At 52.3% G+C, this 21,369-nt stretch overlaps 1 protein-coding gene across 1 annotated transcript; it reads right to left on the bottom strand.

Moving 5' to 3' along the window:
- Nucleotides 1-380: 380 nt before the first annotated feature.
- LOC124523657 (cytochrome P450 4F3-like) lies at nt 381-14,414 on the bottom strand. Its single transcript, XM_047095474.1, is given in 14 exon segments — nt 381-574; nt 966-1,048; nt 1,234-1,298; nt 1,395-1,473; nt 1,476-1,536; nt 4,862-4,991; nt 5,181-5,247; nt 5,579-5,849; nt 6,553-6,674; nt 8,165-8,292; nt 8,387-8,440; nt 10,120-10,264; nt 13,894-14,086; nt 14,359-14,414. Coding segments are annotated over 14 exon segments (1,632 nt in total). The 3' UTR covers nt 381-396.
- Between the last annotated feature and the right edge of the window lie 6,955 nt (nt 14,415-21,369).

Here is a 21,369-nt window from a genome sequence, read left to right as displayed (position 1 = left end):
ATGGGTTCTCCACTGTGACCCTGAGCTTCAAACATGCCCCTCAGTCAGTCTCTAACGGTGGTCCCTCTCCTATTCAAACCCCTCCCTTGGTACCCTATTGCCTACAGGATAAAAGCCCTTATTGGGCTGTGGGAGAACCCGCAATCAGCATGGCGGGGGGAGGGGGGGACCATGGTCAGCTGAAATGGCTGCCAGGGTCTTGCGCTCACACACCAGCCTCCCGTCCACCCAACCCCTTGCCTTCGCCCTCCCACTGCGTTCCCGCAGGTCCCCAGCGCCCCCTGCTGGCTGTCAGTGGCGTCCAGGCAGAAGAGACCACACAGGTCTAGTCCTGGGAATCCGGCAGGGGGCGTGTGTAGGGTCGGGGTGGATCCCAAGCCAGGGGGAGCTGGCGGGTCACTGGGGGCCCGCGCTCAGCGGCTCCACCCGCAGCCAAAGCCCGCCCTCGGCGCGCAGGATGAGCTCCCACTTCCTGCGCGGCTCCTCCTTGTCGGGCAGGACCCGAAAGCGCAGCAGCGTGAGCGCCAGGACCACCTTCATCTCAGTCAGGGCGAACGTCTGCCCCAAGCAGTTCCTGCGGGCGGCAGTGGGCACTCACTCGCCAGGGACCCCAGCAGGTCCCGTCGCGCCCCCAACCTGGCCCGGGACCGCCAGCCCCGCCCGCAGGGATACCGGAGGGGACTAACCGTGCCCGGGACCCCCATACGGGGGTCCCTGAGCTTGGCTCAGATCCCAGCCCTGAACTCCCAGACAGAGGGAAGGGGCTCTGAGCACACCGCGGAGCCCTCTTTGGACCCAGTAAACCCCCACTGCCCAGGACTTTACCCCCAACCTCTGGAGGAGGGGAGAGAAGGAGAACCATCCTCAACACGCCCTTTCCCGCCCCCACAGCCACGTCTGGGATCTCAGACCCAGGCCCCTGCCCTCACCACCTCATCCCCACCTCAGATGCCCGCTGCGCTCACCTGGGTCCCGCGGAGAAGGGAATAAAAGCCAGGGAAGACCTTTCCTTGATGTTTTCTGGGTCAAAGCGGAAAGGATTGTAAACCTGGGGGCGGAGAGAGGCGGGACTGTTGGATGGGGTTTCCCAGGACAGCCGGCTTTGGAGACACAGGTGTGCCTTTCATGGAGGGAGCGATTTGCCAGGTCAGAACCCTGAACCCTCCCTTAGGCCCCGCTAGGGAAGTGGCCAAGCATGAGGGTGGGTGGAGGGGAGGGAGGGGGAGGCAGCACCTCAGGGTCTGGCCACACGGATGGATTGTGGTGGATCCCGAAAATGCTAACGAGGCAGACAACACCTGTGGGAGGGGAGGGGCCCGTCAGGAAGGGTTTCACCCTGCCTGATGGGCCCCTCTTCCTGCCCACGAGGCTCCTCCCCCTGGTGTTGTGGGCACCTTTGGGGATGACCCGGCCATCTGGGAGCACGACGTCCTGGGTACAGCAGCGGGAGACGACTGCGACCGGGGGGGGGGGGGGTGCAACCGCAGACTCTCCTTGATGCACATGGTCAGGAAAGGCAACTGGGCCAGGTCGTCCCTAAGGAAGCCCCCCAACGATTAGCCAGGGATCCAATCAGTCTCCCGCAGACCTCAAGCTGCTCCCCGGATTCTGTGCCTCCCTCGCTCTCTCTCTCTCTCTCAGCCCTTCCCTGTTCTCTCTCTCTCTCTCAAAAATAAATATTAAAACAAATTTTTTTAAGTATTTCTGAGCAAAGCCCAACATTCATACAGTACCTTTGAAAGTCAGAAAGCTTTAAGTTATACAATTTATTTAAAAAGGAAAAAAAATCTCTTTGCTGGACTTCCCAGGTTATTTGAACAAATAAAAGGCACCCTCCTAGGTGGGATACCTAATATAACGGTGTGGGTTCTTTGTAAGTTAATTAATGTATCCAGTACACCCAATTAAAATCTAGTTGTTGTTTTTGGAACTTAGCGATCTTATTCAATTTGAAAAACTTAAAGTTCAAGAGTTGTGGTCGATTTAAAAAACCAAAGAAAGAGAAGTCATCCACCTGATATTAAGACCCATTACAAAAATATGGTGATAATTAATTAAATTAAAATCAATTCCATTAAAAGGCAGCAAGGCACTGTTGCAAGAACAGGAAAACGGACCCACAGAACAAGATAGAGAGCTCAGAGACAAGTATGTTAATAAGTAAAAACGAACCATCCAGTAAAGGAGGCCCGGCAACCCCCAGACAAGGGATGGTTCAGACACAGACACAGACACCCCCACAGTCTCACCACTACACACACAAAAAGACTGAATCATCATGCACTCCACATATAAGATGGGGTCTTCTCTTACACGTGAAAGGTAAAGAAATAAGGGTAAAAGAAGGTATAATACAGAAGACAACTTTCTGACCGATGGGTACGAAAGAATTCTTAAAACCCCAAAAAATCAACCAGAAGACAAAAAAAGAAAAGGAAAAGAAAGGAAGGAAGGAAAGAAAGAAAGAAAGAAAGAAAGGAAGGAAGGAAGGAAGAAAAGGAAAGAATGAAAGAGAAAAGAAAAAAGAAAAAAAAGAAAAGAAAAAACATGCACAGAATTAAGGATTTCTGTTTAACAAAACACTCCATTTTATGGAACAATTAACATTCAGATGAGAGATTCACAGAAGATAGTTCCAATAAATATATAGATCTAGAAGAATATCTGGAATAGACAAGGAATTCCTACCAATCAACAAGAGAGATGGCAGGCGACTCAAAAGAGTAGACAAAGGACATGGTCTAGAAATTCATGGGAGCTCAAACTCAGAGATTTAAAACATGAAGAGATGGGGTGCCTGGGTGGTTCAGTCCGTTGAGCATATGACTTCGGTTTACATCGTGATCTCGAGGTCCATGAGTTCGAGCCCCGCGTCGGGCTCTGTGCTGAGAGCTCGGAGCCTGGAGCCTGCTTTGGATTCTGTGTCTCCCTCTCTCTCTGCCCCTCCCCCGCTTGTGCTCTCTCTCAAAACTAAATAAATAACCATTGAAAAGAAATACCTAATTAAATATGAAGAGATGCTCCAAGTCGCCGATTACCAAAGAAATGGAAATTATATAGCAATGGGATGTTACCTCATATGTATTCGAAGTGAGAATTAACAAGGTGGGTGATGGTAAAGCCCGGCTGAGGCACCGGGGTGGGGGTACCCCACGCACTGACAGTAAAGGTATGGACAGGAGCCACCACTCTGCAAGGCATTGGCATGGTCAAGGAAAGGTGATGTGTGTTTCATGACCCAGCAAGTTGGCTCTCAGCCTAGGACCTGGAGACATTCTCAGACAGGTAGATAAAGACATGAACACCAAGAGGTTCATTGCGGTCATGAGATGGAAACCTCCTGGATATTTAGGTCCAAGGCACTAGAGAGGAACTTTCCATATGACACCGTTTGAATTGGTACCAAGTGCACTAAGTGTTTGAAGTTGAGAGACACACAAAAACACTTCTCCACTTCACACAACTGTTGTACTGAGCCCAGCCTTGAAGTTGAAGGCACTACCTCCAAACTGTTCAGTCCACCATCTCCTCCCCATCCTTCAGCCCTTGGCCCCCAACTTCCCTGGAACCCCCAGGCTCCACTTCATCTCCTCCAGTTTGCAGATATGTTTAATTTGAATATCTGACTTGTCTCTCCCCTGCTCAAACATCTCCCATGGCTCCCCACTGCCTTCCTATATTAGTCACGAATCTCCCTTCAAGAAAGAACGTGATGTCCAGCTCCAAGGAGTGCAGTCGGCTGACAGCCTCCAGTTAGAGGGTCTCTGGGCTCTGCAGCAGCATTCAAGCCAAGGCCACACTCTCTTGGGTAGGTCCCAGCCACTGACAGAGCATGGTGGGCCCCTACTTTCTGATCACTTCTGCCCAATGTGAGACTCCCTCCCTAAGAGCAGTATCCCTGCGCACTTTTATCTTTTATCCAATACCGGCTTCCCAGAGGACTTGAACCGACACCTTTGGAAAATGTTCACGTGGTTTCCAAAGCAGACCAAGAAGGGCTTCCATTACCAACTACCAGCTCCAGCCTCACTGGGAGCCTCTCAGATGCTTCACACTGTAAATTTCACAAGGATCCAGCCACGTTTACTTCCTCCCAAACACGCCAGGTCCACGCTGCATGTCTCCATCAGGGCCTTTGCACAAGCTGTCCGTAAGGCTTGGAGCACTGTCCACTACCCATTCCCAGAGGGCTGAATTCATATTTGCTTCTTTGCTACCCAGCCTCACCCTCTTCTTTCCTCCATGATCCAGCCTTGACCAAGTAGGACTTAAATGGCAATGGACATGGAGTTGAGAAGGGCCGGGAGGGTAGACAAGTTTACTGAACCAAGCAATGGGTAACTGTTTTACCCTCAAGGACCACTTGTGAATCCCTGGAATAGATAGTAGGTGGGAATTAGATATAAGAGCAAAAATTAAGAGTAAGGGTCTTTGGGGGAAATGTGCAAATTCAGGCGGAAAAGCAAGGGAGAGAAGTTCACTTACTCAACACACGCTGGATGGCATCAGTTCTACACACATTGTCACGGTTCTCCAAGCAGCCCTTGGAGGAGACATTCCCTGACCTGTCCCGCTCCCATTTCCAGAGGAGAAAAGTGGTACTCAGAAAAGGGAATTGGTTTTATTCAAGTCACATAGCAAGCAAACACGGCAATAAATGTGGACACTCCAATCTTTCTGTTGCATAAGCCTGCTTTCCCCTGCTCTCCAAGCTGGGTACCATACCCTTGCCTCTGGGTTCTGCTCCTAGTCTCTCTAAGCAACAATGACACAATCAACAAAAAGTTCTTTCCCCTTCCCCAGCAGGGGAGCAGAGCCAATGAGAAGGGTTCCAGAACAGGACATGAGGACCTGCACTCACCATTCAATGTCTTTAGGCTCACGGTCCCTCAGGAGCTCTTGCACCTCCTGCCGACAGCGCTCCTGATACTCTGGGTGCTTCGCGAGGTTGTACAGGACCCAGGAGAGACCACTGGCCGTGGTGTCATGGCCTGAGAGGCAGCCAGACAGGCTTGGGTCTCTGGGCTTGTTCAGCACCAGAGGGCGGACAGCGCCCTTCGTTAGGGCCCTCAGGGAGGATGGGGAAGATGGGGTGGGATGGGGTGGTCCAGGGCCCACCTGCCAAGTCCCTGGGATTGGACAGACTCCTACCCCCTGCACTCCCACACTGGGATGCTTACCCCCAAACATGAAGGTGTCAGCTTCAGCTCGGATATCCTCATGGGACAGTTCCTTCCCATCTTCATCCTGCAGAAAGGGCACGACCTCCTGAATCACACCGGCTCGGAGGGCACCTGAGTCTCGCCTGAAACAGTCCCTCAGGCTCCATCACCAAAGCAGGATTGGTCCCTCATCATCTCTAGAGCCCTATCCCACAGGTCTCCCTGTCTGCAGCTTTCTTCTCCCAAGCAGCCTTCTACAAAGTCATGTCTAAAACAGATCCCTGACCTGTCTCTCCCTTCCTCAAGCACCTTCCGTGGCTCCTCAGTACCCGCTGGGTCACGTCCAAGTTCTCCCATCTGACATTTGGAGTCAAGGTGCATTCTAACTCTTGAATTCTGATCCCAAGGAAGCCCACCTCGGCCAGCAGGAGCACATCAATGAAGTCCAAAGTCTTGGCCTTAGCCTTGGCCTTGAGGAAGTCATGGGAGCCCTTAGTAAGGAGGGAGCAGCGCCGCTCCTGGATGATGGCATCTGTGAAGTTGTGCACCAGGTCACAAGCCCTGCGGAAGCGCCGCCCATCAGGGGTGAGGTAGTACAGCACGTCCGGGTACAGGAAGATCTGCCTTTGCCGTTTCACCACAAGGGCACTGAGCTCCAAGATGGCAGCAATATATTCACTGGGGCTCCTGAAGGGTCAGGCCATAGAGAACAGCTCCTTAACCCACATGAGGCCCTAAGAGTGCCTTCCAACCAGAACCACAGAAGCATGTCCCTGCAAAACAGAGTATCCTCCAGGCATGCTTCTCTCTCCACCTGGATCTCTGTCAATGGAATCATGGCCCAGACCCTGGGAAGACCTTGGGTATCACACTCATCTCTCTTCTGCCCTACACAGTATCTGCCCCTGCCCATTCTACTTAATTTCCCCCAAATCTGCCCCATTTTTGCCACCACATTCAAGCTGCCTCCTCCTCAGATTCTGTGTCTATGTGACAGGTGGTCCTCTCTAGAGTCCGATGTCCAAGAACAGCTTTGACCATGGCCTTCTGATCAAACTCCTCCCACATTCCATCCCTGGAAACCTCAGGATAAAGCTCAGAGCCTGTTGCTTCACTTTTGAATATCCTTAAGGTTAGCGCCGCATGCCAACCCTCCAATCACATTCCCAAGGTGGCACATGCTTTATTCATCCTAGTCCTGTTGGCCTTTACCAAACATTTTTGCTTACCTGAAACCTTACCTTTCTCTTTCCCTTCCTTGTCCTTCTTTGTCTCACTCTGATCCATCTCCTCCAGGAAGTCCCATCTGATCGCCCTGGCCAGCCCTCCCTTCTCCATCTACTCCCTTGGGTCTACGGTTCATGTTCCCAGATCCTGAGCAAGCACTCACTCCTGGCAATTGCTGTCAAAACTGAAGACACATTTCTGCAGACTGTCCAGGGTCATGAGGCTGATGTGCTCAAACATGTCCAATCGGGTGCTGCCCTCTGAGACTAAGCGCTTCCACTTGGCCTGGACAGAGAAAGGGGCAAATCTGAGGCAGGGACCTACCTCCCCTGAGCTCCCCCTCACTCCCAATCACCAGGATGGACTCCCCAAAACCCAGGCTCCTGGTCCTCCACCCCAGGCACCCATCTCCAGGGAGGACAAGGCTTGGGTGGGAATAGAAACTCTTACTATTAAGACCCAATGGCTGGGGGTCAGGAGACCTGAGGTCAAATCCTGGCTCTGCTTCCTACACCCCTGTGTGCCCTTGGTCAACTCACTGCTGCCCTCTGGACTCCACCTGTCAAAGCTTCAGTAACAGTTAAGATGACTTGCTCTGTTGTCAGACAAACCAGGTTGGAATCCCAACTCCATTTATTAGCTCACTTGCTAGCTGTGTGAACGGGAGCAGGCTCCCTAACCTCTCTGAGCCTCAGTTTCATCACCTGTAATGAGACAATAATCATCATTTCTGCCTTATATGGTTGTGGAAATGAAATAAGACAACGTGTGCAATAGAACTGGTGCATGAGGGGCAGTGGGGAGGCTCAGTCGGTTACGTGTCCAACTTGGGCTCAGGTCATGATCTCATGGTTCCTGATATACACCAAGAGCTAAGTAACCATTAGCTATCACCCTCATCTTCGTCATTATCATAGAGGTAGGCGACTGCTGCAAAAGTGTCTCCATTTCTTCATCCCTCCCTCTACCTTCACCCTTTGCAATGAGGTTTGGCAGATCTTCCATTAGGAGGTAAAACCTCTTTCTCCAGCTCTTGAATTGGAGCTGGATGTGGGACTTGCTTCCGCCAACAGCAGAAGGTGGAGGTCCTGGTTGCCTGTTCTGAAAGTAGGCTTCAAGAGGTACTGCATGTTTCTGCTTGTTCTCTTGGAGCCCAGGGTCTACCATGCGATCAAGCCTAGGCTAGCCTACTAGAAGATGAGGGACAAATGCAGGAGTCTGGTTGTCCCACCAAGGTCATCCTAGACTAGCCAACCATTAGCCAAGCCCCAAATGTGTGGCAGAGCTGAGCCTGGAACAGCAGAGCTGTCTCCCAAACCCAGCCACGGCCACAGACACGTGAGTGATTCCAGCCAAAATAAGAACTATTCTCCGGACTCATCATCTTGCGAGCAAGAAAACACAAATTCTTTTAACCTCATGAGTTTTAAGGTGCAGTTCACTGAACAAAGAGCTACCATAGAGTCTTCATCATTAGTGTCTCAAGTTTCACAGAGTTTCAGTGAGGCAGATTAGAAGCTAACACCTTCCGAGCACCTACAATGTGCCAGGACCATGATTCCATTACATCATCTTGACCACCCTTTAAGAAGGGCTTATAATCCTCATTTGACAGATGGGGAAACTGATGCTTGGAGAAGAAATAGAATGGCCCGGAAGTCATCTAGCAAAGCCAGGACTCCAGGCCACTCCCCTTTTCCCAAGGCTCCAGCTGGGAAAACCTTTCCCAAGGCCTTGGGAAGCCTTTCCCAAGGCTCCAGTGGGGTTCAACTCACATGCATGATGTCTGCACTTTTGTTGAAAATCTTCACATAGGATTTCAAGATTTCAAAGTGGAAGGCAGGTGTCAGCAAACGACGGTGGTGGCTCCACTTGTCACCAGCAGTCAGCAGGAGCCCATCCCCTAGTAGAGGCAGCCACGAGGCGTAGGCAAGGGCAGTGCTTTCCCCTGAGACCCCAAGGATGTCCCCAACCTCCTTCACTTAACAGTTACTCACCCAGCCAGGGCCTCAGAAAGCTGTAGAAAAACTTGTCCCTGGGCACGATGGTGGCTGGCAGGAGAGACAGATCATCAGGGGCCATAGAGAAGAGGCAGGGATGGGCTTTGGGTTGGGGGGTGGAGGATCCAAGCCAGGGGAATGCATACCCCCTCCAACCTGCATAGTGGGAATTGTATAGTGCAGAGTGGGGAGGTGAGGGGGGACAAGACCAGGCTGCAGCACAGAGCAGAGCAAAGGCAGAGCCCATGGACCTACGCCTAGGTACTTAGATGCTCCCGAAAATAGGGCACAACACACCCAACATGCCTTGACATGACTCCTTGCCGGTCCGACATGTTCGAAACACCCAAGCACCAATCAGCACTCCAGGAAATGCCTTTACAGGGACCTAGGACATCGCACCTGTCCCACAACCCTCTGACATCTCCTGGGACTTCTGACATGGCCCCACCACATGATAACGTGCCCTGACACGAGACAACGAGACAATAATCATCATCTCTACCTTATATGGTTCTGGAAATTAAATAAGACAACGCATATTTCACACATGAATAACACACACTGGCCTCATGCAGCATCCTCTGAATGGACCCAAAGATAATCTGACATGACCTCAGTGTGTCTCATAGATGGTCCCTGGCAGGACTTAAATATGGTCCCACTAATGTCCCAGACATGGCCCAGGTGTGACCTAGCCTTTCTCAGGATTCTCTTCCATCCCATAGTTATCATTAAGTGCTTAGGCTCAGGGGCTCCTCTGTCCTTAAGAGACCAAACAATGTTGCCACCTCAGATGCTGAGCTCCCCCCACCACAAAGAGCTGCCACTGCTCCCTCGTGCCTCTAGACCAGCTCCCCACAACACTCTGTGGATCTTCCCCCACAACACTCTGGCCATCTCCCTACCCCAAATCCCCTTCCAACTAAAGGTCCTTCTTACCAGAGGCACTTAGGGCAGCCAAGAACACACAGAAGAAGTAAGAGAAAGCCTTCGGCATGCTATGTGACCTTGAGAAGTTTTTAAGCCTCCTGGAGCCTCCGTTTCCTCACCCAGGAAATGCCCCCCTAGCAGAGATGCCAGTGAATGGACATCTATGGTATCTGCCTATCCATCCCCTTCTGGAACTAACACCTCGCTCCTCTTCCTCCTTCAGTCCAAGTAGCTAGGGAGGGTGGCCATGCCACTCCATCCTCCGTTCCAGAGCTGAACATATGACCCTAACCCTTAACAATCAAGTTGCGTTGGCTAGACGAACAATTGGTCCCTGTGACCCAAGCCAGGCCAATTTAAGAGAATCCTGCAACTATTTCTGGGTCTGCAGAGAATGAGCTCACATTCCCATGGGGGTTCAGCTTCTTAGACACATCTTTGTCAGCATGAGAGTGAAGCTGTCACCAAGGAACACAGAACTACAAGAGAAAGACAGATTCCCAAGGGCACTGTTTGAAGACTGGATCCAACCACGCCTGAAGAAAACATTCCTTCAGCTTTTCAGTCAATAGATTCCCTTTCTTCTCTTAGACCAACGTTGCTGAATTTCCACCACTCACAACTGTAAACAACTGGGAACCAGAGAGAGCCAGGGACCTGCCAGTCACCCAGCAGGTTAATGGCAGGTCTCCATCAATATTACCCACTTCCCTGCTCAACCTGGTCTGTCCAGAGCTCTGAAGAACTGGGAACAGGGACAAAGGAGTGGCTGGGCCGGGTGCTCCTGGGAGAGATACCTGGGGCCTGGAGCAGGGGGGCAACGAACTTGGGGTGGACGAACCGCAGAAGTGGGTAGAAGGGCCCCATCCACCACAGGTGAACATCACGGAAGCTGTGACTCAGACTCTCCATGAACCTGAAGCCTTCTTCATTGCTCTTTACCTGGGGACAGCAGGGTGGAGAGGGTGAGGCCAGGTCAGGCAGCAGCCCCAGAAGCTTCCAACTGCCCACTGCATCCCCCCTTCTGCCTGCATTATTAGTCTACACCTCTACATCTCACCAAGTCAGCTTCCCTTTCTTGGTCTGTTTGTCTCTTTTTGTGTGTCTATCTATGTGCCTCTCCCTCTCCCTTCACTCTCACAATCTTCATCTGTTTCTTTAGGTAAGTGATAGACAGCCAGATGATAATAGCTAGATGATGGAGAGCTGCAAGATGATGATAGATAGATAGAGAGATGATAGATAGATAGATAGATAGATAGATAGAGATAGAGAGGTAGATAGAGATAGATAAATGATAGAGAGATAGATACATGGAGAGAGAGAGAGAGAGTGAGGGAGAGAGAGATAGAAGATAGATGACAGATAAATGGGAAGATGGTTGGATGGATGGATTCATGGACAGATGGATGGATGGATGGATGGATGGATGGATGGACAGACGTATGGATGCATGCATGCATGCATGCTTGGGTGGATGGATGAAGAGAGAAAGGAAAGAGATGAGAGATGGATGGGTAGATGATAGATGATATGTTTGTGTATGTTTCTTTTACATTCTCTGTATGTCCTCTCTGACTCCCTCACTTTTTCTCTGTATCTCTCTCTTTCTCCACCTCTATTTCCCTCTCCATTTCTCCCACTAACCTTGTCTGTGTCTCCTAACCTGCACACCCTCCATGGCTCCCCAGAACCCTCAGAATAAACCCCCTACCCCCCACCCAGTCTTGCAGCCCCACTGGCTCTGCTGTCCCCTCCACCTTCTCCCTGCCTCCCACCAGCATTGCTCTTTATGCACTCAACTCATGGTTGCTCAAAACCACGGTGCTCAAAGGGCAGTGGGGTGGCTCAGGTGGTTAAGCATCTGACTCTTCATCTTGGCACAGGTCATGATCTCATGTTTCGTGAGTTCAAGAGCTGCACCAACAGTGTGGAGCCTGCTTGGGATTCTCTCTCCCACTGCCCCTCCCCCACTCATGCGTGTTCTCTCTCTCTCTCTCTCAAAATAAATAAATAAACTTTAAAAAAAAACAGGTGTTTGCTCTGTACCCTCCAGGCCTTTGAGTGGGCTATTCCTCTCCACAGTGTATACTTTCTCTTCTTTTCTTAAAAAATTCCTACCCATCAGTCCACACCCCCTTCCAACAACTCCTTCTCTAAGAAGGCTCCCAGCCTACCCAAACAGCAGATGCCTTGCTTCCCCTCTGAGTTCCCCTTACCCCTGTCTCTCCGTCAGACCCACTCTGACCACACAGGATTCAGGGTGTCTCTAGTTCTACATGCCCAAGATTGGGGTTCCCCCAAGACAATACCTGGGACTTAGCCTCCCCAAGGACACTCCTGAAGCAGTGTCCAGAAGAAAGCAATGACCAAGGTCGCCCAAGAGCAGAAAGGACCTTGGAATCCACAGGGACCTCACAGAAGCCTGGCAGGGAGGGGTAAGTGGCCCTCAGATGCTGCCACAGTGCCCATGGCCACATATTCCAGATGGGTACCTGTGGCATGATGACAGAGCAGGCATTGCCATGGTGACAAGAAATGATGGGAGCCCGAGCAGATCATAAACCCTGCGAGTAGGCAGCCACCAGATGAATTAAGACCCTCAAGCCCTGCTCTGTGGGGTGGACCTACAAGCAAGACAGGGGCCATCACCTCCGCACAAGGAGCCACGGCAAGTTCCCCTGAAACCTCTGCAGTGGTCAGTGTGTCCAGACTCTGCATAGATGGAGGGGATCTCTGTTTCTTCCTGCTCCTTCCCTTGGGGGCAGAGGGATCCCGGAAGACTCTCCATGTCCCAAGGGTCCCTCCCAGGACACAGGGAGAAGACACGCTCCCTGCCCCCAGAGAGGCCGACCTTGGCTTGAGAAGTCAGATCTTTCTTCTCCTGGGAGTCGTTCCAATCTCAGGGAGGTGCCCACGGGAACAGCAGGGTGGCCTCACGTTTTGTACTGGGGCTCCTTCCCATGTCCTGTCATGTCCTGGCCAGTCCACACGACCCCCCCCCGCTCCCCAATGGTGAAGGTATGCAGACCTTCCAGCTCTGAGACAGACCCCAGGACACAGGTGTGAGCTCTGCCCATCAGTCAGGAGGGTAGCTCCCACCTACAACCTCTTCTGTCCGCCAGCTTGCATGGTTCATCCCATCTGTCTGTCTGCCTGTCTGTCTATCTATCTACCTCTACCTATGAACCTATGGACTATGTATGAACCTATCCCCTGAACCTATGGACTCCCCCATCAGCCGTGCCTTTTACAAAGGAAGAAACCCAGGCCGCGTCCCCCAAAAGGAGAAGGAGGGGGCCTTGCCTCCCAGTGAGGCATCCTCTCCAGTCCCACGGGAAGCCCCATCCCAGCCTGACAAATACTTCCAGGTGCTCCAGACAGGTGAATACGAGTCATTTTCACTTTTGGGACTGTTCCCTGCTCCCTAGAACCCTGAGGCATTTGAGGAGATTGGCCCAGAGAGGGAGAGTGACTCAGCTGAGGTCACACAGCAAGACGGACTGGAGGAGAGAAGAGTGACCAAGACCAGCCTCCATGGCCAAGCCCTGGAACAGAGAGTGGAAACAGTAACTTTATAACATTCCTGCTGCCCCCAGGGTTTGTCAAGACCATTCCCAGACCCAGCATCTCAGGCAAAGTTCACAATGAGCTTGGAATGCCCTCATTCCAAATTTGGCCATAATGAGCAGTAAAATAGCAGGAAGTCCCTCCCCCAGCTGTGGTCCTCATGCTGGGCAGTTAAGGAGAGCTGTGCTCCTCCCTCAGCCTGTCTGGGGATGGGAAGGGCTAGCCGCTCATCCCTTTGACCTTGAACATGGCAGGTAATGGTAAGCTCACCACCTATGTCATCAAACACTTACCTGAGTGCCTACTGTATGCCAGCTCCTGGGCTGGACAATGTAGTATCTGATCCCCAGAGCAACTATCCAGATAAAGAGGTGGAAAATAAGTAACTGGACAATTAATTCTTTACATATGAGTAGACCCAAGTCAAAGGTCCCTGCAGGTGGGGAGTCAAAGAAAGCTTCTGTAAGGGAAAGTGAGTGGTTAAACGTTATTCAGGTTGGGTAATGGGCCCATTGGGACATCTCAGCAGGGAAGTGTGGACTGAGAGGAAGCTTTCCTGGGGAGGGGTGTGGGTGGAGAGCTGGACCCCTGTGAGTCGAGGTGGGGAGGTCATAGGTAATTCCCATAGGTAGTTGAGCAGACACAAGGGAATGGGCCAGGTAGGGAGCAGACCCTGGACAGCGCCCCTGAGAAGATCTCTGGGGTAGCCATGGACACTGGGAATGCCAGGGGACCCTGCTCTGTGCAGCCTGCACTGGGAGCCCTTCAGAGGGACATTAATGTGGGGAAGGGAGGCAGGAAATGGATCCCAAACAGGCGAGGGGTGCGAAGATGAAGATGTGGAAATGGCCTGGGATGAATGAGTGATTACAGAACAGCTCCCTAGCCTTCCTCATTCTCTGCTGTCCCAGACCCCAGCCCCACCCCTGGTCCCCATTCCCCACCCCTGGGAAAGTGCATCCACCCCGATGCCCCAGGCCCGTGCTGCCACCCACACTCACTGGTCCCATGTGACACCAAAACCAGTGCTCCTTCGGAGGCTGCGGGAAACACCTGAGGCGGCAACAGGTGTCATAGAAGCTGTAGCTCCAGGCCAGGGCGCGGGCCAAGAGCCAGGAGGACCCCACCAGCAGCAGGAGCAGCCATGGGGAGGCTGCCACCTGCCCGAGTCCCAGCCAGGACAGGTTCAGCATCCTGGAAGCAGAGGGGACAGATTTTCCTGAGGCCGAGGAAATGGGCCCAAGGGTGAGCTCTCTGGACTCTTCAGGAACAGAGGGAGAGCCCCTCCCCCACACCGGGATGGGAGGGGCAGGGACAGAGAGGGGTAGGCATGGTGAGTGCTCAGCACTGGGCAAATGGTGATTCAGAGAGGGGAGGAGGACTTAGACAATTCCAGAGGGAGAGGCAGAGTGAGTGAGAGGGAGAAAAAGAAAGACAGAGACACAGAGAGATAGCTAACCACCCACCAGTAGCCACTCTGCTCCCAGCGGCTCTCTGGAGCCACCCCACCCTTGGGCAGCATCCTTTGCTACCCAGGATCAAGACCCCCAGCCAGGTACCTTCAGACCACGGCAGCTTATCCACACAGCCTCCTCTCCCCTCCTCTTGGAAAGTCTTTGTCCCTGGCGCCTGACCTAGGGGACACTGGCAGTGGCCAGGATAAACCAGCCAATCCCTGCTGCCTGCTTACCTCCTCCCCACCTGGCCGTGGCCCAATTAGTAGGTGGGGGAGGGGACTTCCGTGTTATAAAGAGAGTATGGGATTGGATCCTCAGAACTCAGCACCTCCCATGTGGGGGTGAGGGATCCGTTGAGGGATGGGCAAAGTGACTCCTGGGCGCCAAGCTAACAGCCACCCCTGCCCTTTCAAGGCCACAGGACACAGCAGGGAAAAGCTTGAACGTGAGACTTCAGGTGCCATGGGGGCAGTGTCCAGCCAAGCCTAGTCCCAAAACATCTCTGGGGCTCCTCTCCACGTACGAGGCAGGTCAGAGGCATGCACCATTTCCCAGAGCAGAATCAGGAAGCATCGGGGCCCATTGGGCCTCCGGGCTGCACAGCCTGGAAGGAGTTCAAGCCCTGCCTCCAAAGAGCCTAGGGCCTGAGCTGACACAAGACCACAGGGGGCAGGAACAAAAAACCCTTCTGGCTGGGGGTTACTTGCATCAGACTCAGGGGGTAAAGGGCCCAGTGGGAAGAAGGCACCTGGAGATGAGGGGGTAAGGCTGCAGGACGCCAGGAGAGGGAGGGGCGCCCAGACAGAGCTGGGAGACCCTGCACGCAGTTCAGCCCCCTCCTGGCTGTGTCCTTGGGCTGTGCCGGCCCTCTCTAGGCTCCGTCTTGCCATCTGGGAAATGGGATGCCAGATGAGGGCCTGAGAGGGGGACAGAAGACGGTTCCACAGGAAGGTAGGAAAGATCAGGGACCCCCAAAAAAGATAAGTTGCCAAGAAAGAGCTCGTGACTAGTGTGTGTGCTGCTCTGTGCCAGCGTTCCATGTAAAGTAAACCTACTGTTTGCAGAAGACTGTCTGTAAAGTGCGCCTACTATGTGCTGGGCACCGCAAAAAGTGTCCCTACCGTGTGTTGGGAACGCTACATGAAGTGTGCCTACCACGAGCCAGGTTCGTCGTATAAAGTACACCCACTGTGCGCCCCTTCTGTTTGACACAAATCCTGTCACCTATATGCCAGGTGTTGACCTAAAGCATGCCTACATGTGCTGGGGACCCTCTACAAGGCATGCCTACTAAGTGCTAGGTGCTCTCCATAAAGCACACCTACTCTGTGTTGGGTGTTCCATGAAAAGTATACCTACTGTGTGCCCGGTGCCCTCGTAGAGCTCTCCTACTGTGTGGCAGGTGCTTTACGTAAAATAAGCATACTCTGTGCAAAGTACTTTACATAAAACATGCCTACTGTGTGACATGTACTCTTTGCTGTGAACTCTACATAACCCTTGACTACTGTGTGGCAGGTGCTCGACATTAAGCATGCCCACTGAGTGCCAGGTACTGTGCATAAAAAGCTCCTTCTGTGTGCCAGGTACTCTGTGTGAAGTAAACCTGTTGTGCCCCACGTGTTCTGCCAATGAGATAATGCAACATCTCTGCCCCCTCTCCCCCTGAGCCCTGCCAACTCTCTGGGCCAGTGGCCTGGAATCAGAGAGAGAGAGAGATCCAGGCGATGACATCCATAGGAGGGAAGATGCCTATTGAACAGAAGAGCAAAGTCTGGCCCAAGAGACACAGGCCCAAAGATGCCTATTTAACAGAAGAGCAAACAAAAGAGGCTCAGAGAAAGCAAGCCTCTGGCCCAAGTTGCAGAGCTGGGAGGATCCCAGGTCTGCCACACTCCCAAGCCCGGGCCAAACTTGGCAAAGCTATTGAGCAGGGAACAGGCAAAGAGTCGTCCTGACACGGGGAGAGTGCTGGGAAGACCCCAAACCTCACTCTCCCTCCGGCCAGGGGGTCCAGGTGGCTGGTCCTGAAGGCCTCCGTGGGATGGGTAGCACCATCTTACCACCCCACCCCCAGATTTCCTCCCCCTCCGTGGAGGCAGCGCTCCCCTGCTAGCAGGCCCACCCATATCAGGGCCAGGAGGCAAGGTCAGAGTACAATGATCCAGGCAGAATCCTGGACACACAAGAGAGGGAGCACCCAGTGCCTAGAGTGGCTCAGCTCACTGTGCACCTACTGTGTGCCAGGAATGGGCAGGCAGCTACAGCAGGAATGGCATTTGTCCACATGAGCCACGATCCCGTTTTAAGCCCTGTAGATACATTATCCACATTTTCTACATTTTCTACATTTTCATTATCTACATTTTCTCCCTATTGTACAGCTGTCCCAAGTCACATAGCCGGTGGAGCCGGCCTGGGCACCGGGGCACCCCACCTTCCCACTAGGCGCCCTGACCCACTCAGCCACGCTGCTTCCCCTCTGCAGATGGGCATTTTGTTAGCGCCACCTCCTAAGATATAAAAGCCGATGCACATAAAACACATAGGACAGAAGAAGGGCGGGCTTAATAAATGCCACTCACTGTTCTCGCTGCTGTTGTTGTGGTGCAATTTTCCAACAGCCCCACAATTCACGAGCCCGTTTTGACAGAGGAGGAAGCAGAGATTGAGACAGGTGAGGCAACTTGCTACAGCCCCACAGCTAATGAAGTGAATATGACAGCACAGACGGCAGCAGAGCCTAGAACATAGTACGTGCTCATTACATATCTGGGGATGAAAGAAAGGTTTGCAGCCATGAGTTCTAAGGATCGGTGACTCAGTGTGGTCCTCAGACCTCCACCGTAGGCATCACATGAGAGCTTGCGGGAGATTCAGAATCTCACACCCCGGCCCAGAAATATTGACTCCAAACTGCGCCTAAGTAGATCCTCAGGAAAAGTGTACATGCCTTCAAGCTTTAAGAAATGTTGCTTTAAGACCTCTGAGTCCAGGTTCTGCAGAGAAAGTGGGGAGGGGAAAGGCTTCACTTCTCGGATTCCCAGTTCTATCTTGTTTTGTTTCAGTCATAACGTAAGGAGAAAAGAAATCTAAATCTCCAGGGGTTGTTCACACAAACACGTGTCTACTGAACAGATGGTTATGTTATGTGGGGGGCACACAATTTTAGGCACCGGGGATGCAGCAGTGAACACAGACTCCACTGTCAAGGGCCTCCCATCTGGTGGGCAGACGGGCGGTGATCCAGTAAATGATCAAGAACATAACAGACCGTGATAAGGGACGTGCCGAGGGGAGGTTCCCACATTCAGCCTGGCATCAGGGCGAGCAGAGACCTGGAGGAAAGGGAGCGTCACCAGGGGCAAGCCTGGGGCGGGATACCCACGCTGCACAGAAGGCAGGTGGCTTGTTGTTCTTTTGACCCGGGGGCTAAGAGCACACACATGCAAGATCACACAAGTGACCAAGGCCAAGGCAGCTGGCAAAATCCGGCCCCATACGGAAGCTATAACTAGGTGTTGAACTTTGATGAGCCATACCAAGGACTAAAACCCCACAGGGCCTCTGGGCAATGGCCCGCAGCCAGACACAGAAAGGCAGAGGTTGACTGCCACAGAGGTCAACCCCCATCCCCCAACCCACAACCCCCAGGGATCAAGAAGGCAGAGTCTACTGGCCCGGGGCTCCCCCTGACTCTTGAGGCAGGAAGCCTCAGGTGTGGACATTCTGCTCTGAGCCAGAGAAGGATCAGAGCGTCCCCAGTGGTTTCTCATCCAACAAGGAATGTCTCAGCTGCCAAATGACACAAGCCTGGCTTATGCAATGGCCCCCAGCCACACACAGAAAGGCAGAGGTTGACCTCCCCTCCAGACGTCAACCCCCATCCACACCCAGAGCCGGGAAGTGGACAAGTGTGTGTCAGACCAGAGGTGGCAGTCACTCTGTGAGTCACCAGCTTTGGGCACAGCCTATCACCCCTCTGAGCCTCAGTCTTCATGTCTGTAAAGTGGGCTTGGTGAAACCTCACAGGGCAATGCAAGCATTCTATCAGACCCCATCAGGGAGAGTAGGGGAAAGGACCTTTCAAAGTGACATGCGACGGAAATGTTTCCCTTTGTGACAACATGGGAGGACGGATGGACCTTGAGGGCATTATGCTAAGTGAAATAAACCAAACAGAGAAAAACAAGTACCATATGATCTCACTTATATATATTCTTTAAAAAATGAACTCATAGAACACCCTGCTGGTGGCCAGAAGGGCGTAGGGAATGGGTGCAATGGGTGAAGGAGGTCAAAAGGTACAAATTTCTAGTTATAAAATAAATCAGTCCTAGGGATGCAATGCAAAGTTGGTGACCAGAGTTAATAACACTGTATTGTATATTTGAAAGTTGCAAAGAGAGTAGATCTTAAAAGCTCTTATCACGAGACAAAGAACAGTCTATAGGTACCTGTGGAGATGGGTGTTCACTAGACTTTTCGCGGTGATCGTTTTGCAATATACGCACACGTGGAGTCATGCTGTGCACCTGAAACTACTATAATGTTATATGCTGATCATACCTCAATGAAAAATTGGCATATGAGTAATGAGCTCGTCTACGGCTAAAGCTTCTGAATATGTGTGTGGATCTGTGTGTGTGCATGTTTGCGTATGCCCTGAGAAAATTCCAGAAGAATCCACACATGACAGTGGAAGTGGGCAAAGTACAAGTGGAGTCTGGGTCCTTCTCACGTGCTACTTGTCTCACGCTTTCTCTCTCCCACACTGTGCTGCTATAATTTTTATCACGAAAACACAAATTTCAGAGGAAACAAGGATTGTCCCAGTGGGGGAAGGGGCCCATGGTTGGTGCACAGAACAGGTGAGCAGGTTTTCTTTTGTGACCCCATGAAGACACCTCTCCCAGGAGTCAGCCTGGGGTCCCTCTACACCAAACAGGGAGGCTGCCTGGTGGCTGGAGTCTCTCTTTTCCTTTCTCGGCCTTTGGGAAGGAACAGGCTCTGGATTCAGCCCAACAGAGTTCGGATCCCAGCCCTGCTTCTCACTGGCTGTGTGACCTGGAGCAAGTCACTTGTCTTCTCTGAGCCTCATGCCCTCCTCAGTAAGATGGAAAGGGGGACTTACACCTCCCAGGTAGTTTGTTCTTCAACAACAACAGCAACAACAACAAAAACTGTACCAGAGACTCTATGCAAAACATGGTGCTTCAACCCGAGACCCAGGATGAACAAAACACATAAGGTCTCTGGATGGTGGTGCTCATGTCTGATGGGAGAAGCCGATGGGAAACAAGACCAAGTGAGATGGTGGGGTGGTAATGAAGGAAATTAACAGAATGAGAACCAGCAAGTGACCAAGGAGGCAATCGGGGAGGGCTGCCCTGTGGAGTTGACCTCTGAGCAGAAACCTGAGTGACATGGAAGAGTGAACAGTGAATAACGATCGCTCTTTGCCCCTAAAGCCACAGCAGGAATGTAAACTCCCGGCACACAGTGAGGTAATCAAATGGTTTGAAAACTCTGTCATTCCTCCTTCCTTCATCACACATGCTGAGATAAACAAAGACAATAGAGGCAATTCCCCTCAGTATCCATCTGTGAGGGAAGCAGGAACCAGCCCTGTAGGGAGATCCACGGTGGTGAAATGTGGCCCAACACTCAAGCTGGAAACGGTTGTTCCATTTCAGTCACCGGAATAAAGATCAGGAAACCCAACCAGGCCCCAAAGCATGTCAAGGGCCAGACCCATAAGCTGGAGTTTCCAGCTTCTTGGCATAAGGACCAGGAGAGCAAAGAAGCTGGCTTTGGAAAAAGAAGGCTGAAGGGAAACTTCAGGAAGGTCCTGGGCCCCAAAATAGCTGCATCACCTTCCCCTGCACAGGACTTTTGGGGTGGTGCCAGCTCTGGAAAGTAGTCAGACCACCCCCACCACTGCAGCAGTGGGGGTCGCCATCAACAGAGATCATCCCTGGAGGGTAAAAGGCTATTTCTCATGCAAAAGCCAAGGAGGGGGGCCCCAAGGACGTCACAGAAAAGCAAAAACAAAACCAGAAGGGCGTGCAAGGGAACAGGCAGGATTTTGCCCCCCTCCCATTCTGATGTCTCCTTAGCCAGCAGACAAGGGAGCCACCCTGGTGCAGAGGAACTGTTGAACCCCCCTCTGCGGAGACATGTGGAGTGGACACCAACCCAGCTCAAGACACTGGGCTACCACAGGAGTCTCTGGCCACCTCCCTACAGCCTCTTGGGGTCAAATGAGAATATGGTGTTGGGTCAGTGGTGGGCACCTGCAGGCAATCCGAGGAGATTAGAGAAATGGCGTCCATTCTCTGCCGAAGGCTACCTCCACTCTCCGTGACATTTAAGCTCTCTGGATTCCAGAAATAGCTACTCTTTGGCCCCATCAACCTGGCAGTGGTGACGGCTCTCAGCTGATGCTAGCCCCAGGACGCTGCACCAGCCTCCACGGTTTCCCTTGGCCCTGCCCAGAGCTTTGTAAAGGGCTGCGTCTTCCAGTCACCCTTATTTGACCACTTAAGGTCCCTGCCCATTACAGGGTTTAGTGACTTCAAGATACACACTGTCACACCCTTACACACACACACACACACACACACCAATGCATCCACGCGTGCACACACTTGCACGCTTACACACGCACACTCACCGTGCACACACAAACACACATGCACACAGATTTACACACATGCTCCCATCCATGCACCCAATTACGTGGATACACTCACATACACACACCCTCACACATGCATACACACAGTAGCACGAACGCACACACAGTCACACATACACTTAGACACACACACGCTCACACACATGTTGAATTAATGGAGACCAGAGGCCAGGCCAGAGCCTGTTGTCCCCAAAATTTCCAGCAGAGGGCGCCGCCCACACACCCAAGAAAGGAAAGAGACCCACAGCAGTGAGTGACAGCAGGCTCGTGTCCTTTAGAATCAATACACGCAGGTGCAGCAGAGTCCTGGGGATCGATGG

Source organism: Lynx rufus, unplaced genomic scaffold (genome assembly GCF_022079265.1).
Source record: "Lynx rufus isolate CCGP_SWC_20201006 ecotype Redwood Valley unplaced genomic scaffold, mLynRuf1.p SCAF_4, whole genome shotgun sequence".
In the NCBI taxonomy this organism is placed as follows: domain Eukaryota; kingdom Metazoa; phylum Chordata; class Mammalia; order Carnivora; family Felidae; genus Lynx; species Lynx rufus.
This window is presented reverse-complemented; position numbering and strand designations above follow the sequence as displayed.